Source organism: Tauraco erythrolophus, chromosome 2 (assembly GCF_009769465.1).
Source record: "Tauraco erythrolophus isolate bTauEry1 chromosome 2, bTauEry1.pri, whole genome shotgun sequence".
Lineage (NCBI taxonomy): Eukaryota > Metazoa > Chordata > Aves > Musophagiformes > Musophagidae > Tauraco > Tauraco erythrolophus.
The window spans coordinates 9385526-9407954 of record NC_141466.1 but is presented as its reverse complement, the minus strand read 5'-3'; the positions used below and the strand labels follow the sequence as shown (position 1 = coordinate 9407954).

The window sequence follows — 22429 nt, the reverse complement described above, 5'->3', positions numbered from 1 at the left end:
GGTCAGCCAACTGTTCTCCTTTTTCCACATCATTTAGGACTATATTGAACTATATAAACTAAGCATTAATAATTTTTTCCACTGTAAAAAACAGCTATTTCTGCCTAGCCTTCCTTTGTTCTATCTTTTAACTGTTTATCCATGCAAGGACCTTCCTGCTTATCCCCTCAGATTATATCCTCTAGGAGTCTTTGAAAGGCATGTGGTGAAATCTCTTCTGAAGTTGAAGTAAACTATATCAGCTAGATTTCCCATGTCCTCAAGGTTGTTGAATACTTCAAAGAACTAATGAATTTATGAAGAATTACTTCTGTTTACAGAAACTTCATTGATTCCTTCCCAATGTGTTCATCTCTTGGGTCTGCATTACAGTTCTTGCCAATTTGGCCAGTAAAGACAGCAGATTTCTTGGTCAATATGTTCCCTAGCTCTCTCCTGAAACTCTAGGAACTGGCATCAAATTAGCTACTTCCAATTTTCTAGTATCACGCTTCATGAGAGAAATTGAACATCATGATTAGAAAATTACCTGTTTTATCCTTGGACACATCAGCAAATATTCCACAAATATCATCTGGTGCTGGGAATGCGTTACTGCTCACTTCAGTGCATCATTCTGTGACCTCTTTACTGATGCACCCCTCTGACAGGTGCCCTGACATGGTCTCTGAAGATTGGCCCCAGTAACGTGATTGCCTGAACTCCTCCTCTGAGGAGCCTTTCAAAGTCCGTCTGGTTTCCCTGGTACGGCTTTATGTTCTGCGAGCGCTCCTGCACCTGGGGTCAGGCTTCGGGCTTCTCATCTCTTTGAAAAAGATTTTATAACCAGTGCAGAAAAGACAGAAAATCACAAAACCAATTCTGTGTAAACCTCCAGCGGATGGCTCACAGTCGTCAGAGTCCTGTTTTGCTGCTAGCATGTCATCTCTGCAAGCTCCCTGCATCAGTGTTTGGTGTTTTCTGGTATCTAATTTATGGTGGTTACTGACTATAAATATCGTTCTAGTATTTGCACATCCCCAAGTGAGCCGTTCAGCTGATCTTTAACCTGCTAACCAGCTGCTAACTTGCACTAGGTTGGACAGACTGTCTCTTGCTTCAGCGTGACCACTGCACAAAAAAAAATGTTGGTCCATTCTTGTCAGCCTCAAGGTGCTCGTGCTTTCTCACACAAACTGGGACACAAACTGAACTTTGGGTTTATTAATTACATTTATGTCTTTTACTCTGAGCAAGAGCTAGTTCGAAATCTCAATCCAAATGGCTCTGTTACTACTGGCTTCTTCTGTAGGTCTGCTTCCAAGCCTCCTGCCTGTAGAGCAGGAGCTTCTTCAGCCACCTGGTGTGGAGTACAGCGGCTGGTTTCCAGAGGGGCCATCACCTTCCATGCCTTACTTGCAGAGGCAGGAAAGCAAAACAAACTCAACCTGGTGTGCTGTAGCCACTGACAAACTGACTGGGTTGCTTAGAAACAAACTCTGAGGAGAACAAGTTGTAACCTTTACTCCAGCTTATCTCCATTCCCCTTGTCAAAGCAAACACTGCTCGAGTTGATGGACTTTCCACGTAGTCAGCTCTGTCTTTGAGAACTAGTTTGGCTAACAACATTATTAATTAGCTAAATAAGGCCATTTGACATTTTTGTAAGCATCAACGGCAACCTACCAATGGAAGAATTGCTGTCATACTTACCTACTAGGGAAACAAAATGGGATGGAAGGCCAAATTACGTTGTGTAAATGATCCATTACATATGAGTAACACAAGCAAAAGCCAGTGTTAGAATTGGTTTTCTTGCAGCGTTCAGCCTGCTCAGAGCACTGACTCTCTGTCAGCTTTTCACCTTTTTAAGCTGCACTTCCAGGTTTAGGAAAGGTATCGGTAGCTCTGAACTTTAAGCTCTCTAACATAGCTTGTTCAAAGTAGTCATCTGTGTAATAGACACACATATCCAGCCATAAAACACATCTTAAAACTTCAGTCAGATAATAGAGCTCCAGAAACGTACCAAGTCTGTGGCAGCACCGTTCAGACACCAATTAACAACAGTTTTCTACTGGGCTTAGTAGCCACCGCTGTTTCAGAGATTACTTCTCATTTATTAAAGCGCAGTGGAAATATAACAAATTAAGTGTCTGGAGGATGGGTGATGGTAAGTACGATATAAAACACTTGGGCTGTTGTAAAACTAGGCTTGCAATGAAAGAGCAAGTGGATACTGAGTTCTAGGGTTGGCATTAGTGACCAAAGTTGCTGCGATTTTGGGGACTCCTTGTCTATATACAGTGGCTTTAATACAGTGGCAAGGCCTTTTATATCTGATTATTTCATTTGTCTCTGGACAGTTTCATTCCTACTGGGAATACAAACAATATACTGTAGCATATAGTGCTGTGTAGATATAAATTAGCTGATAATTGGGAGGATAGATTTACTGCATGATTGCATATTTCTGATTCTAACTGATTTAATGCAAGTGGTTCACACTTTTCGGTCAAGAGCAGAACAGAGCGATGGGACCTCACTACCAGTTACGTCAAATGGGATTGACTGTCTTTAGAGAATCAGTGTGGAATTAGAGAATAGTGAACTTAGCTGGTTTTGAATGAGTAGCTGTTTTCAGTCAACCTAGCTGAAAATCCAAAGGGCAAAAGCATTCTGATTTATGTTGTGCATTATTTCTAAGCATGGTTTCATTCAAATCTGAAGGTTTTTGATAGAGCAAGAAAGTTTGGGAACGCTTGATTTTTACGCAAATGATTTCTGACCTCAGGATTTATCAGATTCTAACATCAAAGTTAGTTTTTGCTTTAAAAAAAAAAAAATTACAAAATATGTTTGTAGCAGAATGTGTTCTATGTGTAACTTGCTTTATAACTCAGTTTCCATTCTCTTCAGCCCTTCTTCCTATTTTGCAAATTTATCTTTTTTCTAGTGAAGTCAAATGAATGAGTATTAACTCAGTCACATCTAAATGCAGGATTCACTTAGAATATTTTCATTTTCTCCTTTCAGTTTTAAGGTTGTGAACAGGTTGATTTTTAAGGTAAGTAGAACGGTAACTGAGAGGTGGCTTTCGTTTGGGGGAAAGAAGTTACCTCACTGGGACATCATTTTGCAATGTATTTTAAATTTTATTGGACAGTGAGTTCAAGTGCGATTTAAAATCTTTTATGGTTAACTTGAACATTGTTGGTGTGAACAGGAAGAACCTGGGTTTGGAAAGATGGTTACTCAACCAGTCTATCAGCCTATCGTATGCTAATTAAGGGAGGACTTAGATCCTCTCCACTTTAACCATCAAAGCAAGAAAGCTAGCGACAGCACATCAATATTCCAGTAAATTGTGACAACAAGGTTAAACCTCAGTTGTTTCAATACACTGTGGAAAAGCAATCCTATCTAGACTGAAGCCAGGATCTCCTGTCTCAATGTCTGGAGAAAATAAGCCAAAGGTAACAGGTCAGCTCATGTGCAGGAGAGAACTGAAAAATAGCCTTTTTAAATGAGGAATTCTTCATTTTTGAGGTCACTCAAACTCCTCTGGCCAGATTTTCAGTTGTGTCATCAGTAACATCCATTTCCTTTGCAGTGATAAGAAGAATGTTAATTGGTGATCTTTCTTTATTATTTTTACATAGAATTTTGTCTTATTTGGCAATGTACATACTTAATTTATAACATAAAGGGTTTCTTTTTAAATAATAAAAGTTTGATTTAAAAAAAAAAATCTTTCTGGAACAAATGAGAATTTACCTCAATGCCTTTAGAAAACAAGCTGCCTTTTTGTCACAAGCTCCTGAGAAATATTGCAGAATAGAGAAAAAGGTCAAAAGGATGCAGGAAGGAAGATAATGAGGTAAGCAGAGGATGTCCAACCTAGACCTTGCCTGAGGGATGGTCCTGCCAAGGCCCTTAGCCCTTCTGTTGGATTCACACATAAAGAGTGACAGCAGTAGACAACCCATCCCTGAGTCCCCATGGCCACAACCACCCTTAACTTCTTGGCATCTCAGGTATCTGTGACTCAAGCCACTCACACAGGTTGTAGGTCTCTTTGCTCACGCTCCAGGTGTGACCTCCAGTTAATATTCACAGTTCTACTTGGAACCATATGCAAGTAGATTGTATTAAGATGCTCACATTAAAGCAAGAACACATACATACGTAAAACAACTGGACTCCAAATCCCTCACGTCTCCCGTTTCCTGAAGCAAGAGGATAGTCATTTGGTTGGAGACAGGCATTTAAATAAAGGCCAAATTTCTTAATGTCCTTTTGGAGGATCTTGATTTTTTTCCTCAGATACAGCTAGAGATTATATTACCATGTTCTTGTAAAAAGCCTCAGCTAGTTGGGCACTTCTGTTAGTGCCACAGTCAAGGAAGTTAAGCTGCTACGTCTCTTTGTTGGGAAGAAGGGAGCAATTCTTGTGCGTGATGTGTATCACCAAGGGCTAAGCTTTCCCTTACTGTTGAAAGCCAGCAGCATAAATCCTAAAAGTCATTAATGTCAACACCTAAGTAACGTGACTGCCTAATCACAGAGTGATGACAGCTCCTCTGGTGAGGATAGCAGGCACCTCTTGCTCTTTACAAGGGTTTACATCAGCTCCTGGATGGTAAACATAGCCTAGCTGTTGCTAATGACAAAGATCAAGATCTCTTTTTTGAAGAATGCCAGCAGGACCTACTTACTTCTTAGTTTGAGATTGAAGTCGAATAGGACCAGTAGTGTTAAAGGGATGGATATGGGGACACTGCACTGTATCCTGCTGATCTGTTAGCTGCCAACCATAGATTCAGGTCTCCCACCTAGGATGCTTTGGGAATATTCCTTTGAGGGAATTCCTTTGGATGGAGACTAATCTACTTGCTGGAAAGGGTAGAAACCATGCCATGGTAATGAGAACGATCTTCTGGCACAGCAAAGCCACATAGAAAGGTTCAGTGGTGCCGGCACTGAATGGGAGCTCGTTTTACACCATACTTTGGGGCTGGGACTGGGTTTCTGATGAGCAGCAGTGTTCATACAGCTGTTGCATTGCCTTTCATTATTACTGCTTTCAGTATCTTGTCAGCTCCCAGCAGCAGCTAGTAATATTTGCTTTGAAAAACACATTTCAAATTTTCCTTACTGGATGCCAATGCGTACTCCAAGCCATGTTATTGCTTAGAGCATTGATGCAATAACACTTACTGATTGCTGAGTCTACCTGCATCAGTGTTAGCATCAATGCTCAGGGTACTTACGCAAGAAAGCCTGACGGTTGCGGTTTCAGTGTATTCTCTCTGCCTAAACAAAGAATATGATGCTTGCATTTTCACATTGGGAGTATGGTGGGACCCTTGTTTGGGATAATCTTTTCCACTGATTGGGTTTTATAACTTCTTCAGGATGAGAAACAGCTTTTGTAAACTGAATCTTCTTCTGTCTTGATTTTTGAATACGGAAAAGTAAGTCTCGCTATTTTGTCTGGAATACATACAGACACAAGGCATCATAGAAACACAGTGTTCAGAACAGTTGTTAATACCACTATTGTAAGAGTCAGCCCTTTTTCTGCGGTGGCTTTCAGGTTGATCAAAATGACATTTAGTATGCTGAACACTGGGGCATTTTATATCAGGAGGAATGCTCAAACCAGATTATGATCATTAGAAAGTGAAGATTTGCTCAAAAAAACCCAAACACCCCAGACTGATCTAGAACAATTCTCAGTCTGAAAGGCAGGCAGTAAGCTAGACACTGCTCAGGACCCATCTTCTTGCCTCAAAAGCTGGGAGAGAAGTGAGAAGGCATTGCAACTGCACTACCTCTCATGTCCAAACACTGAACACAAAGACAGGTGAAACAGCATGGGCAGGCTGCTTCCATGCAGAACGAGCACGTAACCTACTGCAGGATCCATGCTGAGTTGTACTCAAATGAGATGTTTAATTAAAGCAGGCTCTGCTTTAATTACCCATAATCACCATTTTGAGCCAGGCAGACACTTTCAGAGCTAGACTAACATGCCAATGCTAACTGCAAACTTTCAAAGCCACATGTCAGTTTATTTCTGACCACAACTGCTTTCTGATTTGTAAGCTGCCAAACACACAGGATAAGCAAAATGGGTGAAATCTGCTTTCCTCTACCAAGGGACAGCCTGTATTTTACACTTTTGTTAACTCACAGAACAATGGAGATAATGGATGTCATAAAAAAGAAGGTGAAGTGTAAGATGTACATCAAGAATTTGTGTTTAAGTCTTTTGCTTTGACTCTAAAAGCATTTTTAAAATATTAGCTAAGCAACACCACATGCCATATATGCACATGGAAGTTTTAGTGGAAAAATCACATTACAACAGTACAGCCATTGAATGATCATTTGTATATGCACATTCACATTCTGGCTGTGCAGAAATTCAAGCACTTGATTTGGAGACTTTTAATCTTAGAGGAAAAGGGGCTGTCACCCCTGCTCCATCTGTGTATAGCATTCACAGTATAGATGGTACCTAATGCAGTACCTGCCAGTAGTGCCCCTCAACCACAAGACTGAGTTAAGAGAGTTTCTGCATCTCATGCACAAGTTGTTAATCCTTTGTGAGTTTTTTCAGAAATTTGGTTTCCTTTTTCCCTCACTGATGCCTTTTTTTTTCCTCTTCATCCAGACATTTTTCTCCAGCCATCGCCTCCCAAATCCTATTCTCTCTGCACTCCTTAAAACCTTGTTTCACGTTTTTAACTCCTGCAGTGGCATAACCTCATTGACAAACGTGTTGTTAGTTATCCCCTCAAAGAAAAACATATTCCTAGGAAATGCCTAGTCTACCCAATTTGAGTAAAAAGCTCCAGCTCACAGAGTAGACATCACTGAATCCTGATTCCTTCTTTCATCAGAAAAGACAATTTCCAGATAATTATGAGCATAAAGGGTTAAACTTCTGTGAGGCACTCAAAAGCAGCAATTTTTCCATCCCCACTTTACTCCTCACAAGGAGCCCTAAGACCACTCCCCGAGGCTTCAAGGAGACTCCCAGCTTCAGTATCAGTTTGACTTTGGCGAAAGCTTGTGCAGGCTGAAGAAGGGTAAAGGCAAAAGACAGCATAGATCATCTGCTTAACCTCATTAAATGCCTGGCTTCCTTCAACAATTGGCGTCCTCCAGCAGTCATCTCCCTCATGCTGGCTGGTTCAGGGGCTTTTACATCCGCCCTGAACCAGGTACTTTGTGCAGGTTAAGCCTTCCAGGCCTTGTCATTAAATCTGGCTCTGGGCACCCAACGGGATCTTAATGTGGATTTTGGCCAAACTCAGGAAGCCCATCACACAGCTTTTCAACAATCCTCCTCTTGTTTAAATCCATTCTCTCCAAGACAAGCTCTCTCTCTGAGCTTCATCCTTCATCCTTCACCTGTGGATGCCCCATCCCTGGAGGTGTTCAAGGCCAGGTTGGATGAGGCTTTGGGCAACCTGGTGTAGTGGAGGATTTCCCTGCCCATGGCAGGGGGTTTGGAACTAGATGATCTCTGAGGTCCCTTCCAACCCTAACCATTCTATGATTCTATGATTCTATGATTCATTAGTTCAGGGGAAGCCTCAGTCTTACGGCAAGAATTTTCTCACCATCTTCACCGCTCTTGTACTGCGTGATACCACAAAAGCAAGCACATATGGTGCCCAGTTTCTACCTGAATGCCTCCTGGGCTGGAGATCTTCTCTGATTTTTATCTGTTCCTCTTGGCACAGGATTTGCATATTCACCACCTTCAGCATTCCTGCCTATCTTCCCCAGGTAGGAATAATATCAGCAGATGTCCAACTCCATGAGTTTAAGCTTCTGCAGAATCCATTCACTTCTCCTAGTCTAAGTACTCACTGAAACATTTCTTACATTTATCCCATAGCCACAGAAAGGAGAGGGCCTGCTGGTGCCTCCTTTATAAATTGTTTTCATTATGGTATTCCCAGCTCTGCTGGGTGTGGCAAATATGCCCAGTTATCTGCAAACATCTACCCCTATCTTGACTGACATCTTGTCAGAGCCTATTTCTCCTTTTCACACCTAACTCCAAATTTACTTGTGTGACAGCTTCAGTGAAGCCCTGATGACCTCACAAACAGGCTGTCATAGGATGTAAGAAACTGAACGCATTAAAAGAGGGACTGTATTCTCTCTCTCTCGACTTCTCTTTAAGATCATGAACTACTAACAGTCTTCTAGCCTGTTATATTCCCTTAAAATTCAGGTAACTTAAGACATCCTTGGATAGTCTCTTAAGCTGACAGGTTTTCTTATACAGTGGCTGAGATGGATTCAAGGAGCTTGATACAGCTATTTAGATAAAGCTATTGTAGCTATATCGAAATATCTAACTATATAGATACAGTTGCATAGATATAGCTTTTTAGTGACATTTGAGGTGTCATAAGGGCATCCCAGAAACCTCTAGAAGTAGCAGAATATGACACAGGACCTATGGGAAACCCATTCCCTTCTGGACACTGGCAGTTGGAGCTGTGCAGGATATCTGTGGGCATTTTTATGTCTGTCTTCAGCTAGCTGAACTGATTGTGAAGTCACACTTTCCCATAGACAGCACTGTTCTCGACTGACAAGGTTTCAAATCTTGAAGTTCTGGAAGGGGCAGCTCGCTCTGTGAATGACTACATCACCCCTGTGATGTGATGACTCAGCTAGTGTTTGAGCCACATGGTTTTGTCATATGGAAGCCAATCACCAGCTCTATCTGCGCTTCCTTCTCCATCAGCTTTTGCCTTTCGATAATCCTCTGGCCAAAGATGCATACTAAGAGTGTCTTATCTTCCTGCTCTCTGGCTCCCCCAAGTCTAGAGCCACTCCTGTAACAACTGTCAGGAGGTGATTTCTCTCGTAGCCTGAAGGACCATAAGCCAAATAATTCCTGAGGGCAGAGGAAAGGTTTTATGCTGCCATTTTAGTGCTAAAAAAGGGGTGAGATCAGTCAGAACAAGTGACTGGATGGCTGCCTTAGCAGTAGTCCCACCCTGGCTGCAGAAGGGAGACTGGCTTGCCTTTCTTATTTTCGCGGTGTGATCACCCCTCTCAGGGAAAGTACCTTCCATTTGCAGCAGATGAAGGTCATTATCATTACAAAGCACTCTCCCCTGGATTGCTGCAGCTCCAGGATATTTGCCTGACTGTGAAAAATGACTGAGGAGAATTCTCACTTCATAGCCAGAAAATTTGTTAATTAAGGAGGCTTGCCTGATCAAGCTCTGAATATCCCTCAGACATTAATGTCTATGTCAGGCACAATCCAAGCTTCTTTCCAATGGTGGCTCAACCTGGTGAATATTTGTAGGAAGCATCGTTTTAAGCAAAACCTCCTTCTGTGACATACACCTCCAGCATGGGTTTATTGTGCTTACTTGCCATCATTTTACAGCCCTGGGCACTGCACTGGCTCAAGGCCTTTCCTGTGATGCTAGCCACTGTAAAACGAGTATACTCTTCAATCTTGCCTGAATATAATGCTCCATAATGAGCAACACATCAGCAGATGATTTAAAGAAACTGGAGGAGAAAGCCAGGTGCTGGATCTGGAAGCAATGCTCTGCATGCGAGGCCAAGTAACACTTGTGCTGTGTTTGCAGGAGGAGGAATGCCTGCTGGCAGGTGATGGGCCTTGGGCAGATCGAGGGACAGACATCATCTGTGGAAAAAACATCACAGGAAGCTTGTCCTGGCAAGCAACTGTTTTTTCACATGATGAAATAGAAAGAATGGTCAAGGATGTTACTAGTAGTAATAGCTTCATTACCTTTTTATATAAAAACAAATGCCAGGTATACCAGAGAGGCATTTCCTGTTAGTAAATAATCTTTTTATCAGTGTCATACCATTAACAATCCAACATTATACTGACACAAAGCATGTTTGACGGAGTTAACATCTTACGACTGTTCAGAAACTAAAGCTCGATACAGAAGTCAGCTGTGTGGCTAGTAAGTAGGTCATCTGTTGGGAACAGATGTGCTCTTTCATCTGCACTGCTTGCCGGTTGGCTTTGACCTATAATGCCCTAAATGTCCTGTCTGCCTATCTAAGGCAGAGCTGGAGACACAAAGGTGCTAGGAATCCTTGACTGATTATTCTCCAAAGGTCTCCTTAACCTGAACTCATTTCCCATGATTTCACCTTAAATTATCCTGATGTATTGGCTTCTAGTCCACACAAGGCTGATCTGTTCTTCCAAACTTGGAAAAGGGATGAAGGCAAAGAGATCTGGCTAATGATATTTTGAATATAATTTGGTTTTGCCTGTGTTATTGGCTTCTAGAACAAATATTTATTTTCTGAGGCTAAGACTCTTTGTTTAGCAGTTTAAATTTATCACAAAGTAGTTAGTGCCAAGGATTGGCAGAAAGGTGCCTTTATGTGTGTTCCTATATATACAGAATGAAAAACCCCATGATACATTTGTTTAAAAGATTACTAAACAAACATCTTGTTCAGCTGTGCACATTTGTAGGGACATAATTTAGAATCTCAGAGCCAGACATAGAATCATAGAATCATAGAATGGTTTGGGTTGGAAGGGACCACAAAGATCAACTAGGTCCAACCCCCCTGCCATGGGCAGGGACACCCTCCACTACACCAGGTTGCTCAAAGCCTCATCCAACCTGGCCTTGAACACTTCCAGGGATGGGGCATCTACAACGTCTCTGGGCAACCTGTTCCAGTGCCTCACCACCCTCAATGTAAAGAATTTCTTTCTTATATCTAATGGAAATCTCCCCTCTTTCAGTTTAAATCCATTGCCCCGTGTCCTATCACTACACACCCTTGTAAAAAGTCCCTCTCCAGCTTTCCTGTAGGCCCCCTTTAGGTACTGGAAAGCTGCTATAAGATCACCCCGGAGCCTTCTCTTCTCCAGGCTGAACAGCCCCAACTCTCTCAGCCTGACATACCTGCTTTCAGTTTAGAAACACATTTAAAACTAAGAAAGTTGTGATTCCCTCACTTTTGTTGGACTCAGTCTTAAGCCTTAATAGGCTCCACAAGTGTTAATTCTTGCATTTATATTTATGTTCTTTTTTATGTATATGTAATGAGAGAAAGAAAGGAGAAGTGCTTCATGGATATTCAGTATCCTCTCGCCTCCTTCCACTGAGAGTGGTCATTCCTAGTTTAGAGACACCCAGTGCAGTGCAGTTACACCTTCTCTATAGAAAACTGAAGTTGAGCATGCAGTTCCTACAGAACCACTGCAAAGCCCTTCTCAACTAGCTCATGTGACAGAAAAGACCCACATTTGCCCTTTCCAAGCATCAGTGAATAAAGGATGGGTAACTCTTAAAGCATACACAAAACTAGGAGCCTCTCATTTCTCCTTTACTGCATGCAAGACTGTTTATTGTTTTGGATGTTTTGCACCCAAATTAAAAGTTTCTTACTTCACACGTTCTGCAAACCTTTCAACTAAAGTAGGCAAAAAGAAGGAAGTGTTCATTCCTGCATACATTAATCAAAAGGGGATAAACAGAAATTACTGAAGCTTCTAAAAAAAATAAATCTAAAAACCAAACCAAAAACATGTATCTGCTTTTTAGAAAACTATAGATACCTTCGAACACAAGGGTGATGCATGTAGAAATACATCCAGTAAACCACTCTTACTCCTCTAAAGACACTTGCCTGGTAAACAGCAGGATGAACATACGAAAACCAAAGTCAAATATCTGCTTTAGTATTTTCGTTATCACATTCTTCCAATTGTTTAAATTTGACCACGTTTTAATTGCAGCACTGAAGGAAGTGTGAGGAACGTTGGCAAAGCCTAACTGGAACCTTAATGTTTTTATGAAAGTGTATAAATTAATTAGTATGCTTCAAACACTTACCAAACAGCGATGGCTCTTTGAATTTTCTAACTAAAGGGAAATACAGCAAGTGCATGCATACATCCATAAGCACCCCTGTGTATATCCCACATCAGCACAAACAGCTTTTATATAACAAAGTGCAATGTGACAGTAGGATATGGCCATTTGCTACCAGCTCAAATATCACTTTGCATTCTTATTTGTACAGAGGTTTCAGCTCTTAGACATAAGCCTCTGTTGTTTTTCTGCTCTAACTGGAGGTGTATAACCTACAGCAAAATGGGACTATTGCATTTAAAAAAAAAAAAAAAACCAAAAAAAAAAACCAGAATTTTATGTCCAGTTGGCAACAACTCGAAATGATAACAAATGTGCAAGCCATCCAGTATTGAGTTTAGCTCCACTGTTGATACATAGTTCTCCAGGAATGGAAAAAAGTCAAGGGTCTGGCTATAGGACAAACTCTATACGAAATGAATTTAAATAGGACGAGATCATTTTGTTCTACCCTTTACTGGCTAGTGGCCTTACTGTCAGCAGAGGAGCTGAAAGACACAGAACTCAGTTAAGCACCAAAAATATCACCTCCACCTGCAGCTGGACGTCATCAGGTTTACTTTCAGCAAATGAAGATTTCCTGGTCTGTCCTCGCCTGTGGCCAAACTTGCATTTGTTCCTCAGGACTTGCTCATCGTCTTCAATGGGTCTCCGCACATATTTGAAACGATCTTTAAGGGCCCGTTTCCATAGAAACTGCATGGGGGGGGGAAAAATCTGTCATTATCAGTATCTTTCAAGAATTTGCCCCATTCCTAAAGCAGGTCACTTTGTTTTATCTAACTCTATTTTATAAAAAAGTGTTTGCCTCTAAGCAGAAAAATACTCGTAGTGTGGTGTCAGCATACCAGAGGCTTCGGAATGGAAGGAAACACAAGCACCTGTGGTACATGACTCCATGGTAACTACACAGCAGGGCTACTGGCACCGGCATGGCTCGTTAAGGATGACAGTAATTGAACGTAAGGGTTAAATTTATCCGATATAAGCAGGGCTGTCAGTGAAACCACAGTTTGCTTTCCTTCTCTCAGCTCTTGCATTGGGATACTCCATTCATGGCATCAGGTCACGAAACTACACAGTGAATCAGATCAGCTCACTGATGCCACCAAAAACTAACGGAGTGGATTTTGTTTTGTGGGTTTTTTTTTAAGTGGATTATTTTCCCCTCTGTCTGACAGAATCTGACTATTTGTGCAGTTGTATGATTATTATATCTAACGCAAGGGAGCGGGAAAGGCATGGTAGGACGGTCCCTTTTGCAGGGAGCCTCCAGTTACATTGGATCAAGTGTATTATTAAACTGAACTCAAAATTGCTGAATTAAAGAGGACCATTTAAGTGGGTCCTAGTGTTTGTAAGACTCCTCAAGGCATGTAAACTGCAATTTAAAGACAGTTCTGCACTGCAAGTGGAAGCTGTCCCTGCTTAATGGAGCCACTCATCACTCCTTGGCAGCTGAACTTCATTGTGCATCCTTATGGACAGATGGCTGGTCACCTGCTGTCCCTGGCTGAGCATCCCATGGTGGGACCCAGCAGTGCTAACCACTGACACGTGGGGAAGCAATTACCAAGCCACGGCTGCTAAACATTTCTTCAGGCAAAACCTGCAGTTGTGAATATTGAAAATGTTTTGTCAAATCATCAAAAGCAACAGTTTATTCCAGTTATTGAGGGGTTTTCAACAGTCAGAGAGAACAAAAATTAGTCAGAAAAGTGACTGTAAGTGACAGGATGTGGTAAAAGAGATTCAAATAGATGTTACCCCGTTTTCTAAAATTTACTCCAATACTGTACTTACTTAATCCTATACTCAAGCCTGTATTCACTGATTTGCTAAAACACGATATAAATAGAAGAATGATTACCCCAAATTTCTTACCAAAATAGTGTCCTTTATTTGTCAAGATCATATGACTTTAACGGTTAACTTTGGTGTAAACCAGAATTCAGTAAAAGTAGACTAAGTAGCACAGAATCTTTTCAGTCAGTCTGAGATGCCCTCCTTCCTCACCCATGGGATATGGATGGGAAGGTCTCTTAAGAGACAGTAGTGAAGGCAGTGTGATCTTGTGTTTCTCCTGCCGAACATACTACTCCCACCTCCCAAGGGTACTAGCTGATTTACAGGTCCTCAATCCTAAAAGCAAGAGCTCCATTCATGGTGAAGAATGACAGTAGAAGAGTTACGAGAACACAGACCCTGCCGCATCTACCTTAGCTCTTCTTGGGCAGACCTGGGCCAGCCAGGGCAAGTGTGCCCTTTCTGGGAGGACACTTTCTGCCACCCCTCTATGGGCTCTTACAGAAGTATCCTCTCACTGTCAGCCACATATGAACATCCGAGAACTGGAAAGAATCATAGAATCATATAATGGTTTGGGTTAGAAGGGACCTCAAAGATCATCTAGTTCCAACCCCCCTGCCATGGGCCAAACTCCTCTGCATTTCCAGTATGTAAACTTCAGACTTAGGATTCTGCCAGAACAGGGGTCACATTGTCACCAACCTAAATGTAACGATCAGAAACAGAGCACAGCTGGTCACGCCATCTTCTCACAAGGCGTATTTACAGCCTCAATTTGAGTATTACACTTCAGCACTGTTCTCAAAAGCATTGAGGTGACTACATGCCTTGAAAATCCCACTTGCTATCTGCCTGAACTGTTAAGGCTCCTAAATATGTTTACAGTTCTCACCCTGTGCATTTACATTTTGATGCAATACCCCAGCATTATATGCTTAGCAAAATTAATTTGGAACATAGTTATTTTAAGGCTGTTAAGAAGCAAGCAAACAAAAAACCTAAAAAACCTTAGTTTAATGCTTCTCTGAAGTGTTCAACAGATGTTAAAATATTTTAAAACGTGATCATGCCAGAATACATTACAAGCTGACAATTTAAGTATCCCCTTCCTTGAGTTTTGTGCAGTTCTTTCTTCTGAAAACCTTTGTTTGGCTAGGAGACATTTTCGCTTATTCTTCTGCATGAAAGAATATGCTGACACCTATACAGAGTTTTAAATATCCCTCAAAGTTCAAAACATTCAGCTGTTTCATCCTCCTGTCCTCAGATAAATTGAGAGTTTTAACAAAATCTATTTCTGTAATAGGATTCTCATAAGCTTAGCCAAGTCCCTTCTCACATACCTATTTCAAGAGTGAGACTGCGAGCACATACATTTATGTGGTTTCCCTAGCAGGTAATGCGTCTTCCAAAAAGGATGCTTTCGTTACCATTTTTGAGCTGATAACTTTATTTTCTATTAATTCCTCCCCCAAAAACCATTCCAGGAATATTTACAATGCTTGTAAGGGAGCAGAAGGATTAGTCTGTGTCTATCTGACATAGGAGGGGAAGGATTACACGCAGATTAAAAGCAGTAATTTACTAGTGAATAATCATTTTGTGTGCAGCGGTTACATAAATCAGGCATGCCAGCACCGGGATCCCGGGCCTCACCGGCATCACGGCACCGCTTGGCAGCCCCGCGCTCGGGGGGCACAAAGCCCGTGGGCAAGAGGTGCCGATAAGAGAGCCCTCTCTTTTCCTTCCTCACGTGAGGTTTTGTTGAAACCATTCAATTTTCAACACGTTGGCTCAAATGAAATGAAATAAGGTCAGCGACTCTTTCCAAACGGTTGGTTGTAACCCTTGCAAAGGGAATAAATACAAATAGAATCGTATCTTGCAGGTGGGCAAGAAACAGTGTCATGCCAATTTTCTTTTGACTGCTGTGACTATGACCCTGGCTTTTTTATATAACCTATTTGTCTATAACTACTTACAAATGTTGCATTGGTTACATTACACATCAGAAATCTAACAATCTATTTCATTACTAAGTGGAGATTATTTTTTTAGATGTTGTATGAGTTAGTTTAGGATAAGATTGGGAAATTCCTTAGGTAATCACTTTAAAGCACTTTTTTCCAAATCCTAGAACAGGTGAGGAAATTAATTTCATTCCAAGTGCTCTGTAGACTTCTTAAATGAGTTTTGCCTTTAGTGTAAAATGATTTTTTATATTATTTAGAATTTCTCAGAATTCTTTCTTAATTCCTGGTTCAAGAGTGACCAAGTAAATAACCTGCTTTTTAATTTCATAGTACAGAAGTAGCTAATTCATAACCTTATTTGTAAACTTACTCATTTAGGATCATTATCATAATACTGACTATATTGCATCTGCTATCCTGTGCCTATGGCACAGAAGCATATTAATGGCCAAGAAGCATATTTTTCCCTACTGCAAAATTAAACGAGAAATCTTTTAATCAAGAAAATAGAATTATGGATAATCTACTAACAAATCATGGAACACCAAACATTAAAGACATCTCATTGCAAAGGTATGAGATTGAAAATGTTAGACTAAGTTTCTACATAATGCATGCATTGTTTAAATTACGTGTTTAAAATAGTTTGGCGTTAAAAAGCGTTCAGTATTTTGAGAAAACAAACAAACAAACAAACAAACACAAACAGCAAAAAAGGAATGTTCAAAGTTTTGCAAGAGGATTTTTTCCTGTCATGAAAATACTGGTGTGAATTTAGGTGCCTTTATGTTTGGTTTATTTGCTGTACTTCCTCTATATTTTACAGCAGATCTTTCCCCTTTCCAATTTTCCAAGCCATTTAATTTCCATGAAAATGTTGTAACGAAAGTGCTGACATTTCCAATTCAAAGTTTCTCCAAGTTTTTCATTACATCAAGTTCCTTATGTTCTGATTTTCTCTTCTTGGTCAGAAGAAAAAGCTAATTCTGGAACGTCGGGATCTCTCATGGGATGAGCTTTCCCTTTTCTCCACCAGAGAGCCCAACCGCCTGCCCCTGCCCACCCAGGCCACGGGCAGGCGTGCATATTGGCCATGGAAGAACCCAGAACAGTTTCCACTGCATCCTTCCAGCAGATAAGACACATCCATTCCTGGTGGAGGGCACCAAACCATAAGATCCACGAGTTTTTTAAAAACAATAATAATAATTTAAAAAAACCCACACCACTGCAGACCTTCTCAAGGCCTGTCATTAATAACAGATTCTGCAGACCCCAGCAGATGCTGTGGCTGCTCCTCCACCCCAAAGGGTAAGCAGTTGCTTTCCTTTAAATTGAAAAAAAGGATTAATATGAATTTAATATGAATTTAGAGTTTAACTGAATCTAGGAACCAAGACATAGCGCAGCAATAAATAAAGAACAATAAATTAATGTCATTAACAATACAGTGGGATAGAGCATTTTGCGCAGCAGAAAGGAAAACCCCCGATGGCAGAAGTGAGCCCCGGCATGCCAGAGGGAAAGCAAGACTCAGTACTCCAAACTGTGTTCAGCCCTTGAGTTTTTTGAAACGCGTGCAGCTACTTCTTTCTCCTGTAATTCTGACAAGAAATTAAAAGTCCAAATACTTGAAAACATGTTTGTTGGTATTCTCAATAAACTTAAATAACTTTATTAATCTACCAGTCCTGGAAACCATTGTTCTTAGAGGCCTGCCTGGCTGAATTGCCATGTTTGGTGTGCCCCTTTATCCAGCCTTACAAGGCACTAAAAGGAGGGGGTCACCTATCATCAGATAGAGACATCTGCACACAGCTGGTCACCCGAGGCTGCCTTTGGAGTCCACAGAAAGAAAAAAGATCTTTCACAGTGCTATTCCTCTCTTCCTAATGTAGACACCAAAACCACATTATATGAACTGCATCTCCAGAAATTTATATATATGTTATTTAATGACTAATATAGCTAGCATTTTTGCTTAAACCACTACTCTCGTTTCACAGTTCTCCTTTTCTACATTTAGCTGTCAGTCTCCAAATAAAGAGCTTTCTTCTTTACCTCTGAATTATTTTATTGATGATTTTTTTCTTAAATACTTTCAACGTACTTTCAAAATTGTAATAACGGTCTAATTATTATAGATAAACCAGTTTAAGGTGTTCAAAACCTCTCAGTAAGCAATATTTTACAAGACCAGTGATTCAATACTGTTATCAGGGACAGCAAGCAGCAATTCTTACAGTACTGTGCCAGCCTGAGGCAACTTTAAAAGAAAAGCCTACAAAAACTTCACATTTTTGGGCTGCTGAAGACACTTTTTCTGAGAAAAGATGAAAGAATGGTGGTTAGCCCATTATTATGTTTTTTGTTATTTGTTCCTTAAAGGTATATGAATTCAGTCTTTACTGCAAGCCCCAAGCCAAGTAGCTGTGCATATGTTGTAGGGTTTGTCTTAAGCCGTTGCTGTTGTTACACACAACTATTTCAGATCAAGAAAAAATAACTATTTATAGCCTTTATGATCGTGAAGGAAGAACAGAATGTCTGACAGTAGAGCCAATAAAAATAGTAATTCATCCTCACTCCCTCCTCCAAACAATTGTACAGACGTACATCTTCAGTGCGTTTTTTCCTGCCTCAAGCAACAGAGAGGGGCTGGCTCAGAAGCGTTAGACTAGCAATATTGCAAATTGCTAATTCCAGCTTCCTCACTTACTTATGGTGGTTTCTTCTAGATATGTTTTCTAGTAAGCAGGAGAGAAATATCAAAAGATAAAGAACAACAACTCTGAAGTCTCTGCCTCATCACGTTAACTTCTGTCAGTCAATTCTGGGATCGATCAGGGCAGCGATGAGCCGTGTCCCAAAGGATGGAGTTATAAGTAGTTTCACTCAGTCTGTGCTCCTGCTGCATTGAAAGCCCTTTGAAAACCCGGCTTAAGAATCTCTGTTTAAAAACAGTTTTTAAAAGTCAAAGGCTGTAAAAAGGTCTTTGAATCTACTCAGAACGTCATTCCAGCTCCCTTTCACAAAGGGAGCCAGATGAAGCTGTAGCATTATCCAGGACCCTGACTGAGGACCCCCCGACTGGGGCATTCCGAGAGGAATCCTTATTGAAAATAAGGGTGGACCTTCGCTCTCTGATCCTCCTGCTTCCTCTCTCCTTTCTGAGATGTGTTTGTTTTCTTTAGTCCCTTCCTTCCTACAATGCCTGGGCTCAGGGGGGAACTAGAATAGCCACCCCTTAATCCTCATATTTTTTTTAATTCTCAAAATTATTTTACTTTCTGCAGTAACTGTGTGCAAGATATATATTTATATACATTTAAAGCTAACAATCCCCGCTGAGTTTCACAAGGTTTTTACAAGATGCTATAAAAGTATCTCGTGGCAAAGCAATGATGTGAAGTCAAACGGTGAACACTGTCCTCTGAGACTCTGGGTCACAAGAGTGAAAAAAACGTAGTTCAAATGTAAGTCATCTCCTTCCACTGCTTTCTGTTATGTCCCCAACTGAGATCCCAACCAGTGTTTTTAAATAACTTCTTCTTTTTTAATTATGTCTAGATTCCCAGCATACCTAAACCAGTAGTATTACTACACGCTGTAGCTAGATATCTAACATACAATGATTATAGTGCATTGCAAGAGCATCAGTTGTGTGTTAGTCCTCATACAGACGATATTCTAAAGGCTTGGTTTCATTGTTTTCAAAACCAAAAATAAGTCTCATTTACTTAAATTCATCCTTTGAGGGAAATCAATCCAGAAAGAAACTGTACCAAACAAGCAACCAGGGACTTCACATACAGGCCTGCATGATCTCACAGAGGCTTTGAGGAATGGCTGTAACTGGATTAATCTTTAATTAATATAATGAAAGAAGAATGTGATTCGTTAAACGTGTCAAAGTGAAGCTTACAGTTTTGAATAGAGCCAGTAAGAAGAAATTGATATTGATTTCCTCTGAACTAGGTTATTTTCTTGTGATTGATTATACGGGAAAAAAAAAATTACTTCTCTCTTTTTCAAGACAGGGTACTCTTTACAATACTTACAAAGCCATTCCCATCTTCATCGAGGAACGGGTATGCCTGCAGCAGAGCATTGACAACAATGTTATATTGCTGACTGTTTGGATACCTGTGCAAACAAGATGAAGATGTAAAATAAATAACCGATATTCCAGACAGTGCTAGACACTGTCTGAAGTCTATACTGATATACATTAAACTGACTATTTCTTGAACTGTCGGTTCTCCTCCAAATTACAAAGGCAACAACTTTAAGATTTGCATGAAGTCTTCCCATTGGCTTCAACAGGTTTCAGGTCCTTAGACTCCTCCATTTAAGCAAGCATATGGAAGAGAATGGCTTTACATCCATTTGAAAATTTACTTCTGCAGCCAATAGGTAATGCCCCCAAACAAATCTAATGATGTTTACTCACAGTGATCCTTCTAGGTATTTCGTCATATCTGCTTGTAAAAATTCAATAATCCTTATTCTCATACTGTGATCAGGGCATTTTTTTTCTGCTAGTATGCACTTGATATCGTAAGGGAAGTCTGGCAAAGCATAAGAACTTGTCCACTGCAATGTCTTGTATCTTGCAAAAAATGATTTCACATTTTTTCTGTAAAAGAAAAGATTATATCATCATGATCATGTCCTTCTTCTATGGCAATGCAGGCAAGAAGAAAAGAAAAATACAAGCAAAAACTCAACTCAAAGGAAAGTTATTGCTATAGAAGTTCAAGGCTTGCTCTCTTGGTTTCTACATACAGAATATCTACAAAAGCTGCAATCAAAACATATGAGGCTAAAACCAGATGTCAAACGTGAAACGTTATAATCAGCAGACACTAGAAGGTGGTCACTAACTCAAAGCAGAAGGCAGAACAGAGGAAGTCACTGGGGACTTGCTACTGTTGCAAAATAGCATTATCTGTCATCATTATAGTGTATTTCCTCCCAGTTCTGCTAACTTACTAGTCAGAGTAAGCCAAACAGCTTAATTGAATAAAACACTGTACTTGACATTAGCTAAGACTGCCCTCCCAAAGGGGAAAGCAGCGAAAGGATGAAGGCAGTTGTCCTCAGCACAATGGCTGGGAAGAAAGCAGGCACAGACCGTAAGTACCCGCAGCTCCTGTCCCACCATGAGCATCAGCACTGTTTACAAATGGCACACTCCAGCGGGCCTTGGCCTGAGGCGAAGTATCACCGCTGCCTACCCAAGTGCTTCCTGCCTCCAGAGAGCCTGCCAAACCCTGATTCTGCAGGAACACAGGGAAAAGTAGGGACAAAGTGAGCTGGAAGGCAATCAAGAGCCACTTAAAAGACGGAGTGGTTCTGGCAGCCCTGGGCGGATTCCCAGCCATAGTAGTCCAGATCCAATAAAGAAATTTCAAAGGAGAGGTGCCAAAGACAACTAAAGGGTCCTGTTATGTATGTGGTATCACTGCAATTTATGTTTGCTTTAATTTAAATTGCAGAGAGCAATTTGGAAACAACTAGTAGACTTTTGAAATAATTTTTTTAATATAGTGCTATCGTTATAGATGACAAATGTAGATGCTTACATGGTATAAATATACAGATATCTATATCTCAGTTAATCATCTGAAATCCTTTTGTATTCATTAAGGAGACATAAACACCACTGAAAGATGACAGAACAACCAGAAGACATCTAAATCAGACCAGATGTTCTCTCTCATCTATTTCTCTCCACTATTTATGAAGCAAATTAAGATAGTTACAACAGTAGTTGGAATCTTCACTGTATAAGACTCAAGTTAGGAATCTCCCACTTGGGGGACGTAAGTGAAAGCTTCCACATGAAGACTTGTGGCTGGACTTCAGTTCAGTCAACATACACAAGTTTTCACTCCTAAAGGTCTCTATGCTAGCCTATAAACAAGAGCTAAGTGTATAAATAAGAGTTGCGAAATGTTTTAGCAAGGTCTTCTTTGGGAGGTTTTGCTATCCAGCTTCTTTCGGATAAGTACGTAAAAACCAAAGGGTTTAAACCTTTAGGCTGACAAAATCAACTGCAATACCAATGGATGAGCATTTGCAATAGCTTAGTTTACACCACTTTGAAAGACTACTATATGCCTGGAAGGCATCTCCTTTTGGGCCCCTGTAGTTAGTGTTAGGTCAATAGCTTCTTGAGTAAATTAGCCTTTAACTCTCAACCAAACAGGTACAAAATGGCCAGAGCTGCTGTATCTCCAAGCTCACCAGATTTTGTGGGACACAGATGGTTAACAGCAGATGCAAAGCACAGTGAACTAGTGAACTTCTAGTAATACTTTGCAGTCTCAAAAGAAGGAAAAGCTGTGCAAAAAGTGACAGGATATCCACATAGACACATTAATGTCCTTTTTTTAGTGATGAATAATACACAAATGGGAAAATAAAACCCAACCCACGTTCCGAAATCACTTGGAAATCCCTCCTATGCAAATAAAGTGCAGATGTTCAATGTAGCATCAATGAGGAGCTCTGCAGCCTGTAGGTTTGAACCCTGTACTTTCACTAATTTTATTGATCAAAGTGATGTAGCAGACAGGCTGCAAGTTACTACATACTATTTTCAACATGCTATCATTTAAACTAACTCAAAAATGGACAGAAATTTAAAACTTACAGTAATTTGTGTCTGAGCAGCACTGAATTATTTTTGTTGCTAGTAGCGGTGAAGCTGAATTGCCATTT

At 40.5% G+C, this 22429-nt stretch overlaps 1 protein-coding gene across 1 annotated transcript in view; it reads right to left on the bottom strand.

The window, feature by feature from the left end:
- The window catches only part of SAMD3 (sterile alpha motif domain containing 3), a 43450-nt gene that overhangs the window by 5856 nt on the left and 15165 nt on the right, over positions 1 to 22429 (bottom strand). The window contains 3 exon segments of the mRNA XM_086631962.1: positions 12447 to 12614; positions 19762 to 19846; positions 20154 to 20339. Of these exon segments, the coding sequence (XP_086488088.1) occupies positions 12447 to 12614; positions 19762 to 19846; positions 20154 to 20339 (439 nt within the window).